Source organism: Musca vetustissima, unplaced genomic scaffold, assembly GCF_032173495.1.
Source record: "Musca vetustissima isolate MV318-11 ecotype Yass unplaced genomic scaffold, APGP_CSIRO_Mvet_v1 utg44898, whole genome shotgun sequence".
NCBI lineage: Eukaryota > Metazoa > Arthropoda > Insecta > Diptera > Muscidae > Musca > Musca vetustissima.
The window spans coordinates 290,040-311,666 of record NW_026882659.1 but is presented as its reverse complement, the minus strand read 5'-3'; the positions used below and the strand labels follow the sequence as shown (position 1 = coordinate 311,666).

At 35.5% G+C, this 21,627-nt stretch overlaps 2 protein-coding genes across 2 annotated transcripts in view; one reads left to right on the top strand and one right to left on the bottom strand.

Moving 5' to 3' along the window:
* LOC133329268 (uncharacterized protein DDB_G0271670-like) overlaps positions 1-21,627 on the top strand; it is a 107,337-nt gene that overhangs the window by 78,885 nt on the left and 6,825 nt on the right. Inside the window, exon 3 of the mRNA XM_061537758.1 lies at positions 17,165-18,441. Coding sequence (XP_061393742.1) covers positions 17,165-18,441 — 1,277 coding nt within the window. The remainder of the gene's footprint in view (positions 1-17,164; positions 18,442-21,627) is intronic.
* LOC133329271 (N-acetylgalactosaminyltransferase 4-like) lies at positions 13,923-16,014 on the bottom strand. The gene is made up of 3 exons (XM_061537762.1): positions 15,473-16,014; positions 14,642-15,413; positions 13,923-14,582 (listed from the first exon to the last, which is right to left on the bottom strand). Exons 1-3 carry the CDS (start codon positions 16,012-16,014, stop codon positions 13,923-13,925), a joined length of 1,974 nt encoding a protein of 657 aa, XP_061393746.1.

The window sequence follows — 21,627 nt, the reverse complement described above, 5'->3', positions numbered from 1 at the left end:
GAAACAAACTGACCCACTATTGAATTGCTGGTAATTGGATAATTTAATTTTTTTTAGATTCTGTCATGATTGCAAGACCCAAATAGTAAATAGGAAATTATATTATTAGTTGCCAGTAAGAGTTGTTATTTCGGCATCATCTTCAATTATTTTATGATTGTTATGGTGCTAAACTCCTGGCGGAAGATGAGAAAACCTACTTGGCCCGCCACCCATTGAGTCTATCTAACAAATATGTGGCATGCTTATGTTCGTCGTCGTTGTCATCTTTTCAATTGACCATGTTAAGTGGCTCAAGTATTTACAACCTGCTCGGGGTTTGCCTGCTCTACAACACTAACATAGATATTTATGTCATTAGATGAAGGCGGCATCGGCGACGACAACGAGCAATTTAAACCACATCATGCATCACAACATCATCACATCACGCAGATACAACCCTAATAAAGAGTGATAAATGGCAATTATTTTCTCAGGCTGGCCATTCGGCGTAAAAGTATTTTGCGTGACCAACAGTAGCATAAATTATGCCTACAAAAATGTTTGGCCTTGTTTTTTTTCGTATTCTTCTCGATTGCAAAAAATGCCGCTTTTTGTTATTTGACAAAGCTACTACAATATTATTTATTTCTATTTAATTATTTGTGTTTTGTTTTGTGTGTGGATAATATATGAGAAGAAATTAATGTTACTAATCGCAGTTATAAAATATGTGTATTTAATGTGGGTTTTATTAAAGATAATTCATATCACATATTTTATGGTATCTTAGTAATATGAGTACACAGTCACGGCTATGTAAAAAAAGTAATTAATTCCTTACTGTAATATTTGGACATATATTCAAATCAATTTCAGCCGCTATTTTACTCAAAACAAAAGTAATTATTATTAATTATTAAAACTGTGTTTGTAACAGGCAAAAGGAAACGAGATAGACAGATGGTTTTTTTTGGGAATATACATAGAATCACTTTCTAAGTCGATTTATGCACGTCCATCCGTCCGTCCGTCTGTCTGTCCATGTTAAATTGTAAACAAAGTACAGGACGCATATATGATTCGAATTGGATGAAATTTGGCACAGCTCATTTATTTGGCCCAAGGACGAACACTATTGAAATTGGGAGAAATCGGTTCAGATATAGATTAACACCCATATATATTTTCATCCGACTTAAAGTGAATGGTGCACCAAAGTACCTATATATCTTTCGATTTGCACGAAATTTGGCACAACGTACTGAATTAAGCCTAGAATGATGTCTGCCAAGATTCGTAAAAATCGGTTCAGATTTAGATATAGCTCTCATATACATTTTCGTACGATTTCAGGTAAATGGTTCACCAAAGTCTCTATATATCTTTCGAAGTCCCTATATACTGAATTCGAAGTCCCTATATACTAAATTACGCCTAGAATGATATGTGTTATCTTTCGTGCAAATCGGTTCAGATTTAGATATATCTCCCATATATATTTTCGTCTGATTTAAGGTAAATCCTCCGTTTTTTATGAAATTTTGCACGGCGTGCTGAATTGGATCTAGAATGATGTGTGCTAAGATTCGTGGAAATCGGATCAGATTTACATATAGCTCCCAAATATAATTTCGTCCCTTTTATGTAAATTGAGCACCAAAGTCCCTATATAACTTTCGATTTGCATGAAATTCGGCATAGCGTACTGAATTGAGTCTAGAATGCTGTGTGGTACATTTCGGGAAAATCGATTCAGATTTCGATTGAGACTTGAATGACATTATTGCGTTTTGTTGAAATTGGTGCATATGTAGCTAGCATCCATATATATTTCGAACGGGTATCTGATTCAGATTAAATATTTAACAGTGTGGCGTACCTAATAGGGGATATCAATTTTGCTAGAAATCGTTTTCCATAAATTTGTCCTATGGTACGCAGACGACTCTAAATCTGCCCCAATGAAATTAAATTTAGCATAGGTTGCAGAAAGGCATGAGTATATACCTTCGAGGGAAGATTGGTGAAGGGTATCATATAGTCGGCCCAGTCCGACTTTACTGCTCTCCTTACTGGTTCCCAAAAAGAACCATGTGTCTATCTCGTTTTCTTTTGCTGTTACAAACATATGCACAAAGACATAATACCCTGTACCACAGTGTGGTGAAGGGTATAAATATTGTAAAAACAATAAAAACTTAAATGAAGTAAAATAAACTGATGTCAAATTAAATATATAGATTCAAAGGCTCATGTATGGTGACAGCCGCAGCATTGTAGGAGGAGAAGTATATATTACATTTGCACTCCTTGGGTCTCCAATCAGAATAAAACTATATGCCAGGTCCGTCTGACTCTTTAGAAAATCTTTGAAATTTCGCACATACTTCGTTGCAATTTCTACGTTTGAAGAAAACTATTAAAACATAAAGTAAACCAGTACAAGAAGAGATGAACATTAACAATATTAGTTTACCTAACATTCCGTCTGTTCCAAATATAAATGTTTCATTTTTCTCTCATATTTTCCATGAGCACAATAAGTGTGAAGATCCAAGTCGCCGCTTCCATATTTTTTAAAGTCGAAAAGGGATATATTTGTCATTTTAACCAATTTCCTGTAGTGGAAGACAAATGTGTCGTTTATATTAAAGAATAATCGACACATATGAAAGTCATCCAGACCTAGCATGTACAAAATTATGCGCCTGTCGCTTATACTTTGTATTTTTCCCCTTCATTTGTACACTACATGCGTACAAATATCATAATTTCCCAGCTTATCAAAGTTAATTTAGAATTTATATTTATGATGTGAATGAGTGAGGTTATTTATTTCTTTCCCTTTGTTATCGCTTTTTTTACAAAACATTACAGCCGAACTTCGATTGATTTTAATTTATTTGAATAAAAACCGAAGCGGTCTTTAAGTGAAATACTTTTATGTAAACTATGAATGTACGTACGATTGTGCACTGCGACCAAACGTAATGTCTATCAAGCAGAAATAAATAAAACAACAACAATTAACACAACACTTCAATTGCACTGACAGATTGTCTGACCTACCCCATTACTTTACGCATTATTTGAATTTTGAGCACTATAAACGTTTGACAGTTGATATCCCAAGTGTCGCTATGTTTGACTTCCTTGAGCGCCATCTCCCCCCATACAGCATAATTTATGATTGACTGTTTGTAGTGGCGGCAGTGCAGTGTGGCGGCCGTTAGTGTTTGGAGTTTGAAATACGTTTCAAACGATTATATAAACAAATCCCATCTTTCATCGCAACCAACTAAGCCATTGAAAGATATTTGGTTTTTTTATTTGTTGGACGCCGGCACAACGAGTCGAAAATCAATTGCCTCTTTCGACATTTCAATGTCAGCGTCCATCCAACGTCCATGATTTTAATAACAATTGCTGAGTGCAATGTTATTATAATAGCTTCAGAGAAGAGTTTTATTTATTTCAAACTCACTTTTGATTTGAGCTTATCTTTGAATTTGTTGCGATATTTTCTCTGTGAAAAGGGAAAGGCAAACATATATCACTTCAGAAAAATGTTGTTTACATTATCTTGTAAATATATATATGCTCTTTTCTTCGTTTTATAATTATGTAAAACAAGCTACATTAATTTTTAACGAATCAAAATTTTCCTTGTAGTTTTCGAAGGAACCCTTGTTTGTGAAATTTGCCATTCCAGGACCATATTGAAGCACTGTTATATAATTTAAACACCATTCAATTTAAAATGTCAAATTTTAAATGTCAAAATGAAGATACTATTAAAATTGTTCTGGCCATTTTTGGGGAGGTATTAGAATATTGGATTAACAATTTTCAAAATTTTGTCACTTTGGAGAAGATGCCAGAAGAAGAGGTCCGTTGAGTCCCATCTTCCAACATTGTGCAGTCCTGGTTAACAACTTAGATATTCCGTTCGCATTATATCAGTAAAGTGATTGACTGACTGACTGATTTGCCGATTCATCAACGCCCAGACGAAACAGCTAAAGCTAGAATCTTGAAATTTTAGAAGAGTGTCACTCTTGGCCCAAATGTGCCAGATAAGGCTGGGTTTTTGGAAATTCGTACTAGAACGGTACGAAAAGTACTAAATATGGTATCATTTGTATTTGGCGAACCAGTAGAGCTAGAACTCTGAAATTTGGATTGAGGGGTCACTGATGGAGTGTAGAATAGATGCAGCAAAGGGCTTTTTGGAAATTCGAACTATAAGTATCCGAAAAGTACTGAAATGTACTAAATTTGGTACAATTTCGTAGCGTGGGAATGGGTTGAGCTAAAAACTTGATATTTGGAATGCAAATTAAGGTTGAGAAGTAGGGTCGATATGAGAAGAGTTTGGAAAGCGTGTACCCATGTGTACGAAAAGTACTATATGGTACTATATTTGGTACAAATTTGATTTGGAGGTACAAATCGAGCTGGAATCCTGAAAATTGAAAATAACATTACCGTCGGAGTATAGGATTTGGATATGTACGTTGTTTTGGAAATTTTTTACTTATGTGAACGAAAAGTACTAAATCGTACTATAATTGGTACAATTTGGATTTGGGTAAACCGATAGAGCTGGAACAATGACGTTTGGAGTTAGGATCATTGCAGGGATGGGTCAGGATTCAGTTTAACAAATTAATACTTATGGGTACTAAATTTGGTACAATTTTATTTTAGGTGAACCAATAGAGCTAGAATCATGAAATTTGGATTTAGGATCACGGTTAAGGTGTAAGATTGAAATATGTAGAAAGTTTTGGAAACTGGTACTATTGTGTACTAAATTTGTTACAATTTGAATTGTGGGTGAACTGATAGAGTTTGAATCCTGAAACACAGATTTAGGATCACTGTGGGGGTGTTGGTTAGGCGTAAGAAAGAGGTTCTGGAAATTCGTACTACTTTGGTACAATTTGAATTGTGGGTGGACTGATAGAGTTTAAATCCAGAAACTTGAATTCTGGATCACTGTGGGGGTGTAGGATTGGAGTATGTAGGAAGTTTTGGAAATTTGTACAACTAAGTACTAAATTTGGTACAATTTGAATTGCGGGTGCACCAATAGAGTTGGAATCCTGAAACTTGGATTTAGAATGACTGTGGGAGTGTAGGTTTGGGTAAAAAGGAGGTTTTGGAAATTCGAACTACTGTGTACTAAATTTGGTACAATTTAAATTGTGGGTGAACTAATATAGTTGAAATCCTGAAATTTGAATTTGGAATCATTGTGGGGGTGTAGGATCGGGATATGCAATAAATTTTGTTGGATGGTGAATAGGGTACTTATGGAAATAATGTGTGCTAAATGGAAAATTTGGATTTGGGTGATCCTTTGGAGCTCGAATCATGAAATTTGGTACTAAATGGTACTCAAATTTAATTTGTGGTCGATATTAATGTGTGAATTGGTTTTTCTGGCATATGCAGTTTGCTGTGAAAATAAAATAATATGTTAATACATGTTTAAATATTTCCTACATTCGCTAACGAAGTTGCGGGCATATGCTAGTTTTAAAATAAATTTTCAGTGAAATTTTAGCATTTTGTGGGAAGGTACTAGAAGGATTGAGCCGATATTTCCCATCTTCCAACTTAATTTAAGTTTGGAAGGAATATTGTATTGTGTGGATCGGTTACACCCTTCGAGAGTTATCGTGCGCACCATCTCGACGAACAGACAAAACTCTGCATGGGGACTTGGATCTCACGACTTCCCAACTAAGTCCAATCATCTGTCTCCAGAATCGCTTTGGACGCACTGGACCAGATTGCAACCTTCTTCAACCTGACAACAGGGGAGTCAGAGCTAGAATAAAAGAAAGTACAACAAACATATATATATATATATATATATAGTAGGTACAACAACATACAAACATTTGTAAATCGACTACAAAATATCAGAATTCCGTTTCCGAAAAATGGGGTCTTATACCGATATTTCAATAAGGCATTTTTATAGTAAAAGAATGTGTTTACCCTGATTAAACGTAAGTCTGAGGGTTTTATTATTATATGTTAGACTTGTTAATGGTTCCGCATGGAAATATTAATTTTTAAATTTCTATGCGGAACTAAAAAAGATAGTTTCATATTTTTCTAGGAGTAAAAAATTAAGCTAATTTTCACAATTTCTCTTTTAATGAAGACATTAAGTAGCTTAAAACTTAGAAAAAAATATATAAAAACCATTGCTAACTTTAAGCCTTCATCTAAGAAATACATAAATAAAATAAAAAACTTCAAGACTTTTAATCTTATCATAAAATAAATATATTAACCATAAAAAATATTATGTCTAATAAAAAAATAAAATTACAAAACTAGGCTATGACCGATAGAAAAATTTTAAGTACAACAAAACACAAAAACGTGACCATGTTCGAAACAATGAATTAAACATGCTGCGCCTAAATTATTTCACGGTTCCATTCAAACACAATTGTAAATTATTGTTCACTAATTTGCCATTAGTACTTTGCCATTGTTTGGAGTGCCATGAATTGTTTAATTTTCAGTTATCGAATATCTGGCAGTCATTTGGAGTTAAACACCAGCCAGAAAAGGAAAATTAAAGTTACATGATTTCTTGATTTGGCAGACCGGCAGGCGGACAGGTATATACAACGACAGTTAACTGCGAAAACATACACAAAATGCTACGTATAAATTTGTGTGTTTTATTGTTGTAACACCTCCAAAATGCTGTTTTGTAGTTGTAATTTAACCATGATGGATGATTTCCTGAACAATTTGTAAAGGTAATACGATCAAATATCTTTGTGTTGGGTTATTTGTCTTTTAAGGGATTGGTAGGTGAAAATCTAATAGAAAGTGGGAAGAAAAATATAATTGAAAATTTCAGTACCTTCGAGAGTACCGAATTTTAGTTACCATCCGTAGTAATTAATATTTTATATGAATATAGCAATATTATGTAGTAAAGTGATCATATCTGAAGTGGTTGCGACATAGAATTTGCCACTTTGAATAGAATACTCTTTATGCCATTATGGAAGTATTATATTTATATTTTTTTCAAGAATGTTCATCAGAGTTGCCCTACAGCAATGAATTGCAACATAGTAAATGTAGATCACTCGTAACATAAGAAAACTAACGATAAAATCCCCCGTTACAGAAACATGTCCACAAATAGCCCAGAAATTGATCTGAAACAACTTTACATACATTGTGTTGTTGGAAACAAAATATCGCTTTGTAAGCTCTCACAATCACTGATTCCGTGATATTAGGTGCACAATGAGATCAACATGACATGCATTTAGCAATTAATAACACCATTTAACCGCGGAAATTAGTCTTTAAGTGCAACATTAGACGACAACACCACGAATACAACTATACTCGTTGTCTTCATCATCATCATCATGAGCATCGACTTCGACATCTGCAACCACATTAAAGTGTATCAAATTTCTTGGATGGAGTCTATTAAGTGTTCGGTACGTACGTATGTACCCCTTATGACCACAGTTGCATGTGTGCTGCACTTGAGATGAGGACAGCAACAACAACAGCAACGCTGGCTAACAACTCTATATTCAAGTGGTAAAAGACAATGCCGATGAATGATGAACGCGCGATACGACTAGTGTGTGGTTTTGTGCCAAGTGTGCTATTCTACCACCACAAGCGCTAACATTGACTGCTGGTGTGAAGATATTGATAACAGAAACAACGACCGTAAATGGTAAATGTATTAAGACAGATATTGTTTTGAGATTTTTATTTGGAGTCCATATTATTCCCATAATTCAAATCAATTGAGGTTAGACCTAAATTCGATTATTTCTAAAATGTTAGCCATGCTTCTTGAATTACACTACATATCTCATTATTATTATTGTACCATAGATGTATCTCAATTTTTCAACAATTGATGATGCTATTATTTTGACCACAACTCAAGTTTTTTCGTGTATACTGCCAATATTGCCAATTTTCGGTTGCAACACCACGAAATATTCTGGTGAGACCCCATAGAGTACGTCGCTCATTTGCTGCTATCGATTTTGCAGAAAATCAGGTTTACGGAACTGAGGAACTTTTGCAGCTTCTCAAGCAGTGTGTGAAAGAGATATTGATCTGAATTTTTTACACAACATGAAGTCTTATATGGCGAACAATTCTGCATCATTGACTGAAAAATCTGGATTTTTCATTTATGCCGGTCTTGCAGCAAATGAACAAAATGTATAGATATTTGAGATCAGTGGTAAAATGCGGTAAATTTTTTTTTGAGTTACCGATAAATATCGGTAAAGTTGAAACACATAATTGTACCCTCAGCCTTATGGCTAATAAGAGTATATACACGTTGATACGGCAAAAGGTCTTTGGGCCAAATCCGTTTCTGTAGGAAGGTAGTAACCGATTTCAACCAAACTTTGGACATCTATATATTTCTCTCAAACTTAGATCAAGTTTAAAGATAGGGAATAGACCCATTTCATCTGCTACAAAATGGCTAAAAAAATTAATTTTATAATATCATGCGAACGGACTATCCGATTATCTTTATTATGTAAGTAAAGTCCGGTCCACTCCTTTTGGTACCTTTCCCACACATGGTCAACATTTCAATATATATAAATTGAATATCAGGCGAATGGAATGTCCGATTAAACATAACTTTGCACAACCAATTTTTGCCAATCCTAGATAAATTACCAAGATGGGACCCATAAGTTCACTCCTTCGGGTACCTCCTCCACGAATTGTCAATATTTATATATCAAGTTTAAAGATAGGGAATAGACCCATTTCATCTGCTACAAAGTGGCTAAAAAAAATAATTTTATAATATCATGCGAACGGACTATCCGATTTGAACCAAACTTTGTACAACCCATTATCTTTATTATGCCTAAGTAAAGTCCGGTCCACTCCTTTTGGTACCTTTCCCACACATGGTCAACATTTCAATATATATAAATTGAATATCAGGCGAATGGAATGTCCGATTAAACATAACTTTGCACAACCAATTTTTGCCAATCCTAGATAAATTACCAAGATGGGACCCATAAGTTCACTCCTTCGGGTACCTCCTCCACGAATTGTCAATATTTATATATCCCATATTTACACAACCAAACTTTGCACAACATATTATCGGTATTTTGGACAATTTAGGCATGTATTTCAACCAGATTGGTTTTAATTTTATATGTTTGAATATGTGTCTCCCTACCACACATTTTCAATATTGGATCAAATTTCGGATATTCGGATTTCATACACGTTTTCCAAACGTTTAGCTCTAATTTGATATATTGATCCCTGAATGGGTGGCACATTTTCCTACTAATAATTATAAATATCGGTCTACTTTTTCTTATTTGATTTTGCGCATTTTTCAATCGAAGTAACTATATTTTAGCACTAAAAATGAGAGCATCGAGTACATACCTACTAACAAAGTAACCTATCGCAATTCATTTACCCGTTGCTGTTCACATACTTACTTTTCTACGATCTCTCACATCACAGCATTAAAGTTTGTGGTCTATGAGCATTGTAAACCATCAAACCACTTACGATTTCCTATGGCAAGTGATAATCATGCCGCCAAAATAACGACATATACATACAACAGCGAAATATTGTCTTGTCTGATGCACCAAAGGCACAGATGGTCGACCGAACGTCTGGAGATACCTGTCAATGGGTAGATTTTTGTTGTTGTTGAAAAAACCCAAATTTTAACCAAAAAAAAACTTCAATTTAACTTTTCACGGATTTGCTGTTAAACGATAGACAATAATTTTCGCTATGTTATTGTTGTTTGTTTCATTTGGCTTTAAGCTTTGGTGGCTAACTTTAAACTGAAATCAACAGTTAATTTAACCATAATGATTGATTAAAACAAGGTCAGGAGGGTTGTGGCACAAACATTTCTCATAGTTGGCGGTTGGATGATGTTTGCACAGAGATAAGTTTTGGCATATGTGTGCAATTTTACGATATGGAGATTTTCTCAAGAATTTGCGGCCTTTAATTATGAAGGTGAAGACAACGTTGTGTCACAATTTCCATATGTCGGCAAGAGTTTTGCATAATCCGCATGCAAATCATGGGAAACAAATTGCAAATATTTCAAATGTTGTGTATAGATCAGAGGTCGGTAGAAAATATGTTTATATTTCAGGCGTGCTGACAATAACAATATATATTTTCTAATGAAACATAAAATTTCTGGAATTTTGTAGGTCCATCACTAAGTTTCCCGCTAAATAAAAGCGATCCCTGGAACCTTTATTACATTATGCCCAGATGGGTACTATTTATCAGCCTAAGGGAATTGTCCGCCTTCCGGGAAAACCACCCAATTTAATTGACCCCCATATATGTAGACAAACCGTTATGCCATAAAAATTCATTTATCGCTTCAATCGGTTTACATTACTGACAACACCTTACACTGGCAGTAACATCTTTACGATCCATAGCCGGATAGATGAAGTGTGTGAAATTAAAATTACTGTAAAATGCCATCAAATTCATAACTCATCAATATTTATGGACTAAAACGCAATATCATCGAATCGCATCAGACAGACTTTACACTGTCATTAACATCGACGGATAGCTTGAAGAGTTACGAAGTCTGTCCGAGTCGTAACTCCTTTAGAAACAATGGAAGTTATGATCGCTGCTAGTCATCCATCTATGTAGCTGTTCATTCATACAATTGCCTATCTTTCGTTTGTATCTAGGCTGGATAGATGGATACGCGCAAAGGCATACAGCATTAGATTGATCGTACAACTGAGCAGTCTACGACATATGGTTTCCAATGAACTATTCGACTATTAGGCGAAACATAAAAATCTCTTAACTACCAATATTTCAATCAATTTTTGACATGCGAACCAGCTACTTGATGTGAAACATGTGTTGGGATTTGATTGTATTAGAGTGAGCACAATGGAAGCCTGAGAGTACAGTGGTCGCGAAAAAGTGTTTTTGGACTACAAATTTTAAAATTTGTTAAGGAATCTCGCATATTATTGAGATGATTTATGAAGCCGTTTCCCAAAAATTGAGTTCATATGTTTAGAATGCTTGTCAATAACAAAGTATATGTTCCCACATTTCACTTTCTTCCCAAAATGTCCTGCCTATGCTGTTTCGTATGCAGCCAATATTTTCGGCGAATAACTATATAAGAAGTTGCTGATTATCGTTCGGCGCATGCCAAAAAATTTTATACATGATTGTATGCTATGGAGAGAAGTTAATGTTATATCCAAGAGGAGTGGTTGACCTTCAAACTGAAACCCATTATATTGATGTACGTACCCGGATGCGAGAGTTATAATTTAACTTTACCATTACCACACTAGAAGACGGAAATGTAGCGCTGATAAAATTTAACATGAAGTTCCGGTTATGGTCAAGGACGACTCCTATAATTTTCGATGATAATCAGATGATATTTCGTGGATGAAATAGACCGAAAACATTATTTTTGTATGGTCTTCTAGTCGCCACATTTGCAAGCCGACTTCACAAAAATTCGATGATAATGAAGGTCAATATTTAGCGGTTCAAACGAGCCAATTTTTATACCCTTCACCTCAATGTATTATGTCTTTGTGCATATGTTTTTAACTGGCAAAAGGAAACGAGATAGACACATGGTTTTTGAGAATATTCATAGAATAACTTTCTGAGTCGATTTATGCATGTCCGACCGTCTGAAGATGTTAAATTATAAACTAAGTACAGATCGCATTTATGATCCGATTTGGATGAAATTTGGCACAAGTCACTTATTTGACCCAAGGACGAACCCTATTGAAATTTAAGAAAATCGGTTCAGATTTAGATATATAGTTTCGTACGATTTAAGTAAATGGGACACCAAAGTCCCTGTTTATACTTCGATTTGCACGAAATTTTGCATAGAGTACTGAATTAGGTCCAGAATGATGTGTGGTAAGTTTCGTGAAAATCGGTTCAGATTTAGATATAGCTCCCATATATATTTTCGTCCGATTTAATGTAAACGGTCACTATATATCTTTCGATTTGCACAAAATTTGGTACAGCGTAATGAATTAGGTCTAGAATGATGTGTGCCAAGTTTCCTAAAATCGGTTCAGATTTGGATATAGCTCCCATATATATTTTCGTCTGATTTAAGGTAAATGGTGTACCAAAGTCGATTTGCACGAAATTTGGCACAGCGTACTGAACTAAGTCTAGAATGATGAGTGCTATCTGACAAAATGAAAAATTTAAAAAAGGCTACAGAATGACATGTTTATGGATCCAATTTCATTTTACTGGTTCTTTAAAAATACAACGTCTGTTAGGATTCATCTGTTGAATATACCCAAAATGGTGAAGGGTATCATATAGTCGGCCCAGTCCTACTTTCCTTACTGTTTTTTTTACAATATCTAAATTTTATTCTTAGGAGTAGTTTTTTCGCCGAGAAAATATGATAAGATGTCACAAAGGAGCTAATCGTTGAAGAAAGTGCAAATATAGCGAAATAGTGCCCAGGCTCGGAATATTGAACCGCAGAGAGTTAGAGTTCCGTGGTAGTTATGTGGGCTATCGTCTGGTCGACCCCGTCCGATTATGCGCCTCCGCTCACTTGTTTATTTTTTTTAAATACGACAGAATGCTTAATAGCTAATTTTTGGAGATTTTTGGTTAAGTCTAACTACCTTATTCTGAATACTGCGACGAAGAAAAATAACAAACTATGTAGCTTACCAATGTTTATTTTATACATAGAAATTAGTGCTTACAGTGCTTCTCAGTCCGATAATTAGTTAATGGAATGACATGGAAAAAGGTCTCAGAAGCAGATTTAGAAGCCGCAGAGACTCGTTCCTCAAAAAAATACAATAATCTTAGTTTTAATAGCAATGTCACACATTTTTGAACTTGAAAATCTTGAAAAAATCGGGACTGCCAAAATCTGAAATATTATGATGGTGAAAAAACCCCTAGCGGTTTGAACTAAAATCTAAAAAATACTACAACAAACTCAAAATAGCACGACTGTCAAAAACACATACATTTTCGAAGCTTTTTTATGATTTTTCGCAATGGGTTTAGAATTCATTTCTAATTCGATCAACATAATATGGCAGGAAGTTAATCAAAGGAAAAACAAACCAAACGTATTAAAATCCCGTTTGGATTGGATGACTTTTCCACACGGTTATAGTCTTATAAAGTCATCGAAAATGAACCAATTATATGTTCATAGAAAACAGTATACTATGGTATTTAACATATTAAAGATATCTTTCAGATTTAGGCGGTCGCGATTGGTTCTAGATTTTAGTGCTGCACTGTGTAGTAGGTTCTTGATTCAAGCCATTTAATGTTTTCACATATCTCACTACCTCGAAATGTAAAAATATTTACTTAATAAAATAGTTTATTTATAAAATTAATTCTTAAAATATTATCTCTTGGAATATACATTTTTCTCCACTTTATTTATCATACATATTTACAACGAATCCACGAAAATAATAAATGAGCCGACGTATAATAATATCTACTCCAAATGTATGTACATTGTTCTCCACTGTTAAAATTGTGTGTTAAAAAGTATTTATCTTCTTATCTATATTGTATCAAAACATACTTTCAATTGATTGTTTTTTCTTCATTGGAATATCTTCTAGGGAACATAGGACCCACAAACCACGATTCGTGAAGTTTGTGGTTTTAATATTTATTGATTGAGACAATGTGCCTATCACATTGAATGTATGTAGCTACATATGTATTAATTGTTTTATGTTGTTTTTAATAAAACAATAAGCAAAAAAAAAAACAACATACAATAATAAAAGTCATATAAATTAAGAGATAATAATCTATTAATAAATTACAATGATATATTAATCCAGGTCAAAGTGAAATGTATCCAATAATTCTTCATTAATTGTGGCAAATTGCCATTTCATTCGTGGATTACTGTTATCGCAGGCATTGGCTATTACCGACATTTGATCACCCTGTTGGACAGCCTCCAAACAGTTGATACCGGCACGCCCATGCACCAACCACTTTAGTTCTCGATCATAGAACCAAAATTGATTGCCACCCTGTTGATGACAAGTCCACATCCACACTTTTGAATTGGCAGTTGTACCTTGAACATCTAGACATAGATCACCGTTGTATTGGCGTATTTCTCGATATTCACTTAGTTCCCAGAATTGATTACGTTGAGGGTGGGTTTTGTTTTCGGCACATGGATAAAGCCCGACCAATCCTTGGCGGCCATTGTTTAGGGTGTCCAAACAATATTGGGGAAATGCAAGACTTTGTATCGTCCCCGAGGCATAATTTTCAAGTTTGTTAATGGGATAGGTCAACAGCAGATCGGGAACAATTTCATTTAAATACCATTGAAAGGATTTGCATTGCAAGGATTGTCGTAGTTGCTTTTGTTTGCTTAAATCGCCAGCATCAATACTTTCATAGAGTTCGGGATCTCTTTTGTAGAAGTGATATTTATAATCATCCATCCAAACTTCAGCCACACGTTTGTGATTCTGCAAGAAATTAAAAGAACTATTATTGCTTTTCTTATAATGATTTTGTAACAACTTACCCTTGCCACATAATTATAATCCCGAGGTTTTTCATTTGACTCCCAGGGGCCGCGGAAAATGTGTGCCACTCTTGAACAGGGCACATCAAACAAAAGACCACCACACATCCAAATTTTAAAACTCAATTCATATTGTTCTGCTCCCCAGATATCCAAGCCTTCATCATAGCCTCCCAATTCCCAAAAGAATTCGCGATGTATGGCAAAGAGGCCTCCCATCATAACTGGATTGGGATAGGGTTTGGAACTATCACCGCTAAATTCCGGCAGTTGAGGTAACATTTTATACAACATGGACCAATCAAAAGCCCCACGTACACCAGTTGTCGCTGCAGCCGTGTAGCGGAACGTGTCATGATTAATTACATCCACAATGGGACAGGTGGCAATTTTATGATTTAGGGCAATTGGCTCGAGTAGTGGTGGCAGCCAATTGTAGGAACATTCAATGTGTGAATCGAAGAAAATGAGAACATCTCCCGTGGCAACACGAGCACCTGCCAAGCGGGCACCAATTAAACCCGTTCTCTGTTGCAAACGTAAAATTTTTACCAGATCACCAAAATTATACTCAACATATTCATCCAAACGTTCCTTGAGGTACTCACGAACACTGCTATCGTCCACAATAATTATTTCCCTTAGCAGCTCTCGAGGCGTGCGGTTTACAATGCTATGCAAGGTTCTAGCCAGAACACTAAAGTATTCATTGTAGAAAGGTATGACAACGCTGACTGTGGGTAATTCGGCTAAATAGGGTTTTGACAGGCATCTACGAATATAAAAAATTCATAAAATTGCTATATGACTAGATAAGCCAAAAAATCTTACCCTTCTGGACGCACATCTAACACAGAACGATTAACCGATATGTGATCGGAAAGGAAAGCATTAAAACCATTTTCCAAGGAAGCTTTTTCAACGATTTCTTGTGGGATGTTACTTTCAAATTTAGCAGCCTGCCCTTGTTCCCCCAAACCCTGGCGTTGTTGATCACTTTCAATTAATTCCAAATTTTCCCAATCTTTACGTCGTCCATTTACTTCGGGCAATCGGAAATAGTCCGAATTAATGGATATTTTATGTTTACTTCTCTCGTGAAAATAATTCGTTAAATTTTCTTTGGGAATTCGAGGTGGATGTCGTTTTGGTGGCTTCGGTGGTCGTATTGTGGTGTATTCTACACTAAGGTTTCGATATGAGGGTGTTACAGCTTCTGCACTATCATTATTTTCCTGTATGACAATATTGTCTGCTTTGGGTTTTCCAGTATCGATAAAGAGAGTTGCTATAATGGCCACAAATAAAGCTGCAAATGCATAAATAACGGCTTTATAAGAGTTACGCGGTTTCTTTGCGGCACGCTTTTTCATTTTTACTATATTATTTTATTATTATTTAAGTTTAAAACCCCGAACTGAGTCCATATACCGTTAACTTCGAACCCACCAGACCAACTAATAAAGCAATGTCTTGACATATGATTCCAAGTCGACTTGTGTTCTCCCCATTTTGTTACATTCAATTATCTTAAAAGCCTTTTCTTGTGCGATACGCATCGAACTACAATGAAAACTAGTTGTTTTACATGAAATTCAATGATAACATTTTTCAGAGGCGATATGTGTCTGCACTATCTGCAATAATTGTCTGATGACGTATTATTGTGGTATCATATCAATACATCAACGATATTCTGATGAAGTAGAGCGCCTATTTCTATTGAATATGAACTATCAGTGCTATGAGTAATTTGATAATCGCATATACCACTAACAATAATTTAATTTTAAAAATATAACGTGAGTTTGCTAAGAGTTTGGACATTAGTCCTCCTGACAATTCTACCTGATCCAAAACAGGAATGCCACAAGTTCTCTACTGACTGTCGGTATTACTTTTAAATTCTCTAACATTTTAATAATTATTTGATCTCATAGACACGAGTCAAATGAGAAAATATTTTCTAGATTAAGGTATAGCAAATATTAATAACTCGTGATTTATGAATTACAACGAAAGAAAACATCACATTTAGATCTCAAACATAAACAAATAAGTGCAGTTTCATTATTCAACTGCAACGTTGTTGCACATTCCTTTCACTTATGTAAATCTTAAAAAAAAAGAATTTACTCCCGCTCCATATCTTGCCTTCATTAATTATTGAGCTGACAGAACAATGAAAATATTTTCTTAGGGTTCAGGTGGTTATTTAAAATTCTAACAACGAAAACACCAAAACATGTTGTTTCGAAATACATTCATTGAATTTCAATTCCAATATGAACCTGCTGCTGTCAAATCTGTTTTTTCGTTCTTACTTTGAATTGGATTTTATTGACAGATTTAAATGAGAACAACAGAATCGCAAGCAATTAATTATTCGTATAATATGTAAATGAAAAATAATAATTCTTACATTTTATTTGTACGACGGCATACAAAAAAAAAACACTCTTCAAATGCAATCACATTTAATTATTGAAATATTATTTTGTTTTTTTTATTCTTTTTTTATAGCTCTTGAGCTCATTGGCCACCGACTTGGATATTATGCTCAATGACCTGAGGTCATCGCCGAGTTCACGCCTAAGTTCAAATACCCATCATTTACACGTTCCACGTCCCGCCACCTCAACATATACACCGTTCTCCTTTTCGAATATTGGCACGGAATCAACAGTCACAACCACAACAACATCCCCAGCGACAAATCACTCGCATCTCTATCGGCAAAATGCATTACGAAGTAATTATCCATTGAATGCCGAACATAAATCCAATAGAGATGATAGCACCAGCAGTGGCAGCAACAACAACTATCGGACAAATCAACAGCGACAGCAACAGCAATCAAAAAACAGTCAAAGTTCATCAGTGTTACAACAACGCCAGCCAACTCCACTAAGTGGAAATCGTAATCAACAGCATCAACGTTTCAATCAAAATACAGACGACAACAACTACTACGACCGTGATCCGTGTGCCACCACGGCCGACAATACCAGCAGTGACAGAAATAACAACAACAACAGCAGCAGCAGCAATAATGGCGCTAACAGCAACAGCAGTAGCAAACATATTAAAGAAACCATTTCATTCACAACCATCGCCAAGAACGGAAGCTGTGACAGCGCCAACAGCAGCGATAATAACTGCAACCACAGCATTTCAGGATCTCCATCAGTTTCTGGCTCGTCGGCCTCATCGACGACTACAACAACGACATCATTCCAGGGATTTTCAACAGATGTTACCCGTGTCTCGAAGCTACCACTGTACACCTACCAACATAAACAGTTGCAACAGCCACAGACGCTGCACATCAAATTGCTGCAGCAACAGCAGGCCACAAAGGCCATAGCATCGCAAATAACGGAAGCCCCAACGGATGCTGCTCCAGCCCCCCAGAATGTGGCCAATAGACACAAGACCGTGGCGTTGAGTGATGGAACGTTGTCTGGGACCACCAGCAGCAACAGCAGCAATCCCAATAATTGTTCGGCAACAACAAGTACAAGCAACACTTCAACTAGAACAACCACCACAAATCCATTATCGACCACATCAACATCTTTGGATTTTCGAATAAATGCTTCTGTAACGGCATCTGGAAGGGGAGGAGGTGGTGGCGGTGGTGGTGCACGAGGTTCCAGCAGTGCTAGTAGCAAATCTCATCATATTTGCAACATCAGTACTTCGTCCACAACAACAACTACAACCAGCAGCTGCAATTGGCAAATGCAATCAACAACATCAGGCCAAGCCGCCACAACATCATCAACGAGTTTTCTCAGGTAAGTGCCGACCACAATTACAATTCCATACTCCAAGTGTTCCATTTGTCTGAGCGTTTGTCATAGCAGCCATTCTATTGCTGCCGTTTTTGCTTAGCCGTGCAGAGCAGAGCTCATCAAATGCAATGACCAATGGTTGGGTTTGCCAAGAATTCATTCAATTTCTCAATGATTAAATGTTTCATTCATTGGAAACATTTGTTCATTCATTTGTCGGAACGACTATCGGTCGGACCGGCACTTGTTCGTATTTATCAAATAATTGGGTTAATTTTATGCTCCCATCCTCTTTCTTTCGCATTTAACGTTAATTTCATGCTTAAACATGATGGCGATTGGATATCATTGTGCCACTTTACAACAATTGCTCTGGCATCTAGACTTGATTATGATAATTGAGGCTAGTGATATGTCATGTTATAGCTTGTGGGTAAGGGGATCGACTGCGTGAAATCAATCGTTTAGTTTGGGAAAGAGAGAGAGGGATGGAAAAGGAACAGATTTTATGATTTGGTTTATTGGATAAGCAGTCATGTTTTACTTTTGGAAAGTTTTCTTAATATTATAATTAATAGACCAAACCTAAAATAAAGAAAGTACCATTTTAACACGGAGATAAAAAAGATAAAAACGGAGTACTAAGGAGCACAAAAGTCTAATGAGTTCCAATATATGATAGTTGTCTTGACTTTGGAAAGTCGTGTTTTTTTTCATAATTATGTGAATGGTGTGAATTGAAAAAATATACGGAAAGTATATAGGGATATTAACTTAGCTGGACATGACTGGATTGTCTAGCTTTTTGATAATTCTCCAGTGTCAAGATAACATTTAATTTGTTCAGCTAAATAGAATTTTCTTAGAACACTATAATGGGTTAGGTTAGGTCTTTTATTTCGCGAAAGGAATTGGGTTCGAAAAGTTGAAAAGGCTGGGAAGCGGCATAGGAAATATTCCAACTTTTCGCTGTCTTCTCCACACGTTCTACATCAATTGCAATCTTGTGTAAGTGGGTAGGCTGTTATGTCCTATGAGAATACCGGTCAATCTGCTGATTTCCTTTTTTTTGATTGTTATGATTTGCTTTATCCTCGTTTGAGTCTTCCAAAGAATTTGTAGGTTTCCGTTGCCCATGACCCTAGTTCTAGACGCGTTGCACTAAATGGTTTGGCATTATTTACATCTATTGTAGGTTCGTTTGCACTTCCCGTGAGAATATTTGCTATCTCGGTTCCTATTATTCCTATATAGGTTTCTATTATTCTATAGTCTGTCGGTCGCACTTCTGGCAAGTATATTTGCTATCTCGTTTCCTCTTATTATTGTGACTCGGTAGAGGTTATATTTTTTATGGCTTGTTTATTGTCATAGGTTATGGTTTATTGTCTGTCATTATATTGATTATATTCTGAAAAAAATATTTTTATGTGGTCTACTGTGTTCGATGTCGATGCACTCGTTCATAGCTTTAAGTCTTAAATCTGTGACGGCCGCTTCATATCTTATTTGGATGTCAATTGGAATTTGCCTAATTGGATATACTGGATCTATACAAAGCTTTAAAGATCCAGTGCATCATCTTTGGATTAAAACCCCATTTAGAGTCTACAGCTCCTCTGCCGAAGGACCAGCTTCAAATGAGTTTCAAAAACTTCGGAAATTTTTTTGATGTTACCTTTTTAACATTTGATTGTATATTTTTTATAGAACTAAGTAAAAAATTTCGCTATTTCTCTAATGATTTTCGTTGTATGTGAACAAAATCTCGTCGTTGGGTCGAACCATCTATGGTGTACATAATTTAATCTCAATCAGACAAACGTTGGGTAAAATGTGAAAAAATTAACAATTTTTCATTATTTTTGTGCCCAGTTTTTTATGCTTTGTCCAGCTTACTAAAACCCAATGTCCAGCTTTCTAAAACCCAATTTTCGCGAACCGGAACCTGGCAACACTATACGTATACACATTTTTGAACCAATTGAATAAAAATAAATAAATGTCTTGAGTGTTTGGTTCGTCATTTACATGAAATCCGACGAAAATATTTATGAAAGATATATCAAAATATAATATAAATGGCTTGTCTGAAGCAAAATCGTTCATTCTTGGGCCAATTAAATGTTTCATCAAAGAATGTGTCAAAGATTATACTCAACAGTAACTACGACTTGTCCCGCATAATCGGATATATATGTTAAAACTACTCCTACATTGATGTGATCTACAAAAAGCTTTAATTAGGTTGGAATCTTGTATTCTGTTGAGAAAGCAGCCGATAAATATCAGACCTATCGTCAAAGGAGACCTATCGTCAAAGGTTGTAATACTTATATGGGGGTAACCATTACAACCCTCTAATTCTCGACATTCTAAGTATTTCAGACAACGGAGACCTATCGTCAAAGGTTGTAATACTTATATGGGGGTAACCATTACAACCCCCAATTCTCGATATTCTAAGTATTTCAGACACTCTTTTCAACCTTGGCTACAATTTGACATTTGGATGTTTTATTGGGTGGAAATTGCTCCACCAAAATATAGATCCCAGATCAGTTATACTCCCCATATAATGGAAGCCTTAATTTTCGATTGTTTTGGGACAGACTAGCAAATAAATGCCTCTAGATCGACATCAATTTTACGCTGATTGAAAGGCCTAAAGTGGAATACGAAAATTAATTTGTTGATAAAAGATATCCATCCATGTATAATTGTACCATGAATATAACCGTTAAATTATCGAAAACATTTGGTTATTTCCTTCTCAGCATCAGCAACAATAACAACAACATTTAAGATGAGGTTCGTGTTAAAGTTCAGTTTTTTCTTTAAACGTGTATCCTGTTGCCATCGTCGCAGCCGAAAGTGATAGATACAAGGATAAAGTGTTTTATTACTTGTAGTTCTAAATGAATTCTTTATGAAGCGTTGTTGTACAACAACCAAAAAACTAGACATGTCCAGAAAATAAATACCACCAACTTAAATTTTTCATTCATACACGTAACAGGATGCCTGACTGGATATCTTAGTGTTGCCATAAAATCAATGGATTGTAGCCAACACGAGAGGATTCGGGTGCACTTGCTGAAGGTGAGATACTGGTAAACATTTTTCCAAATGGCCAACCAACATAGACACGATGTGAATAAAACCGCCAATCTAATAGCTGTGGGTGTG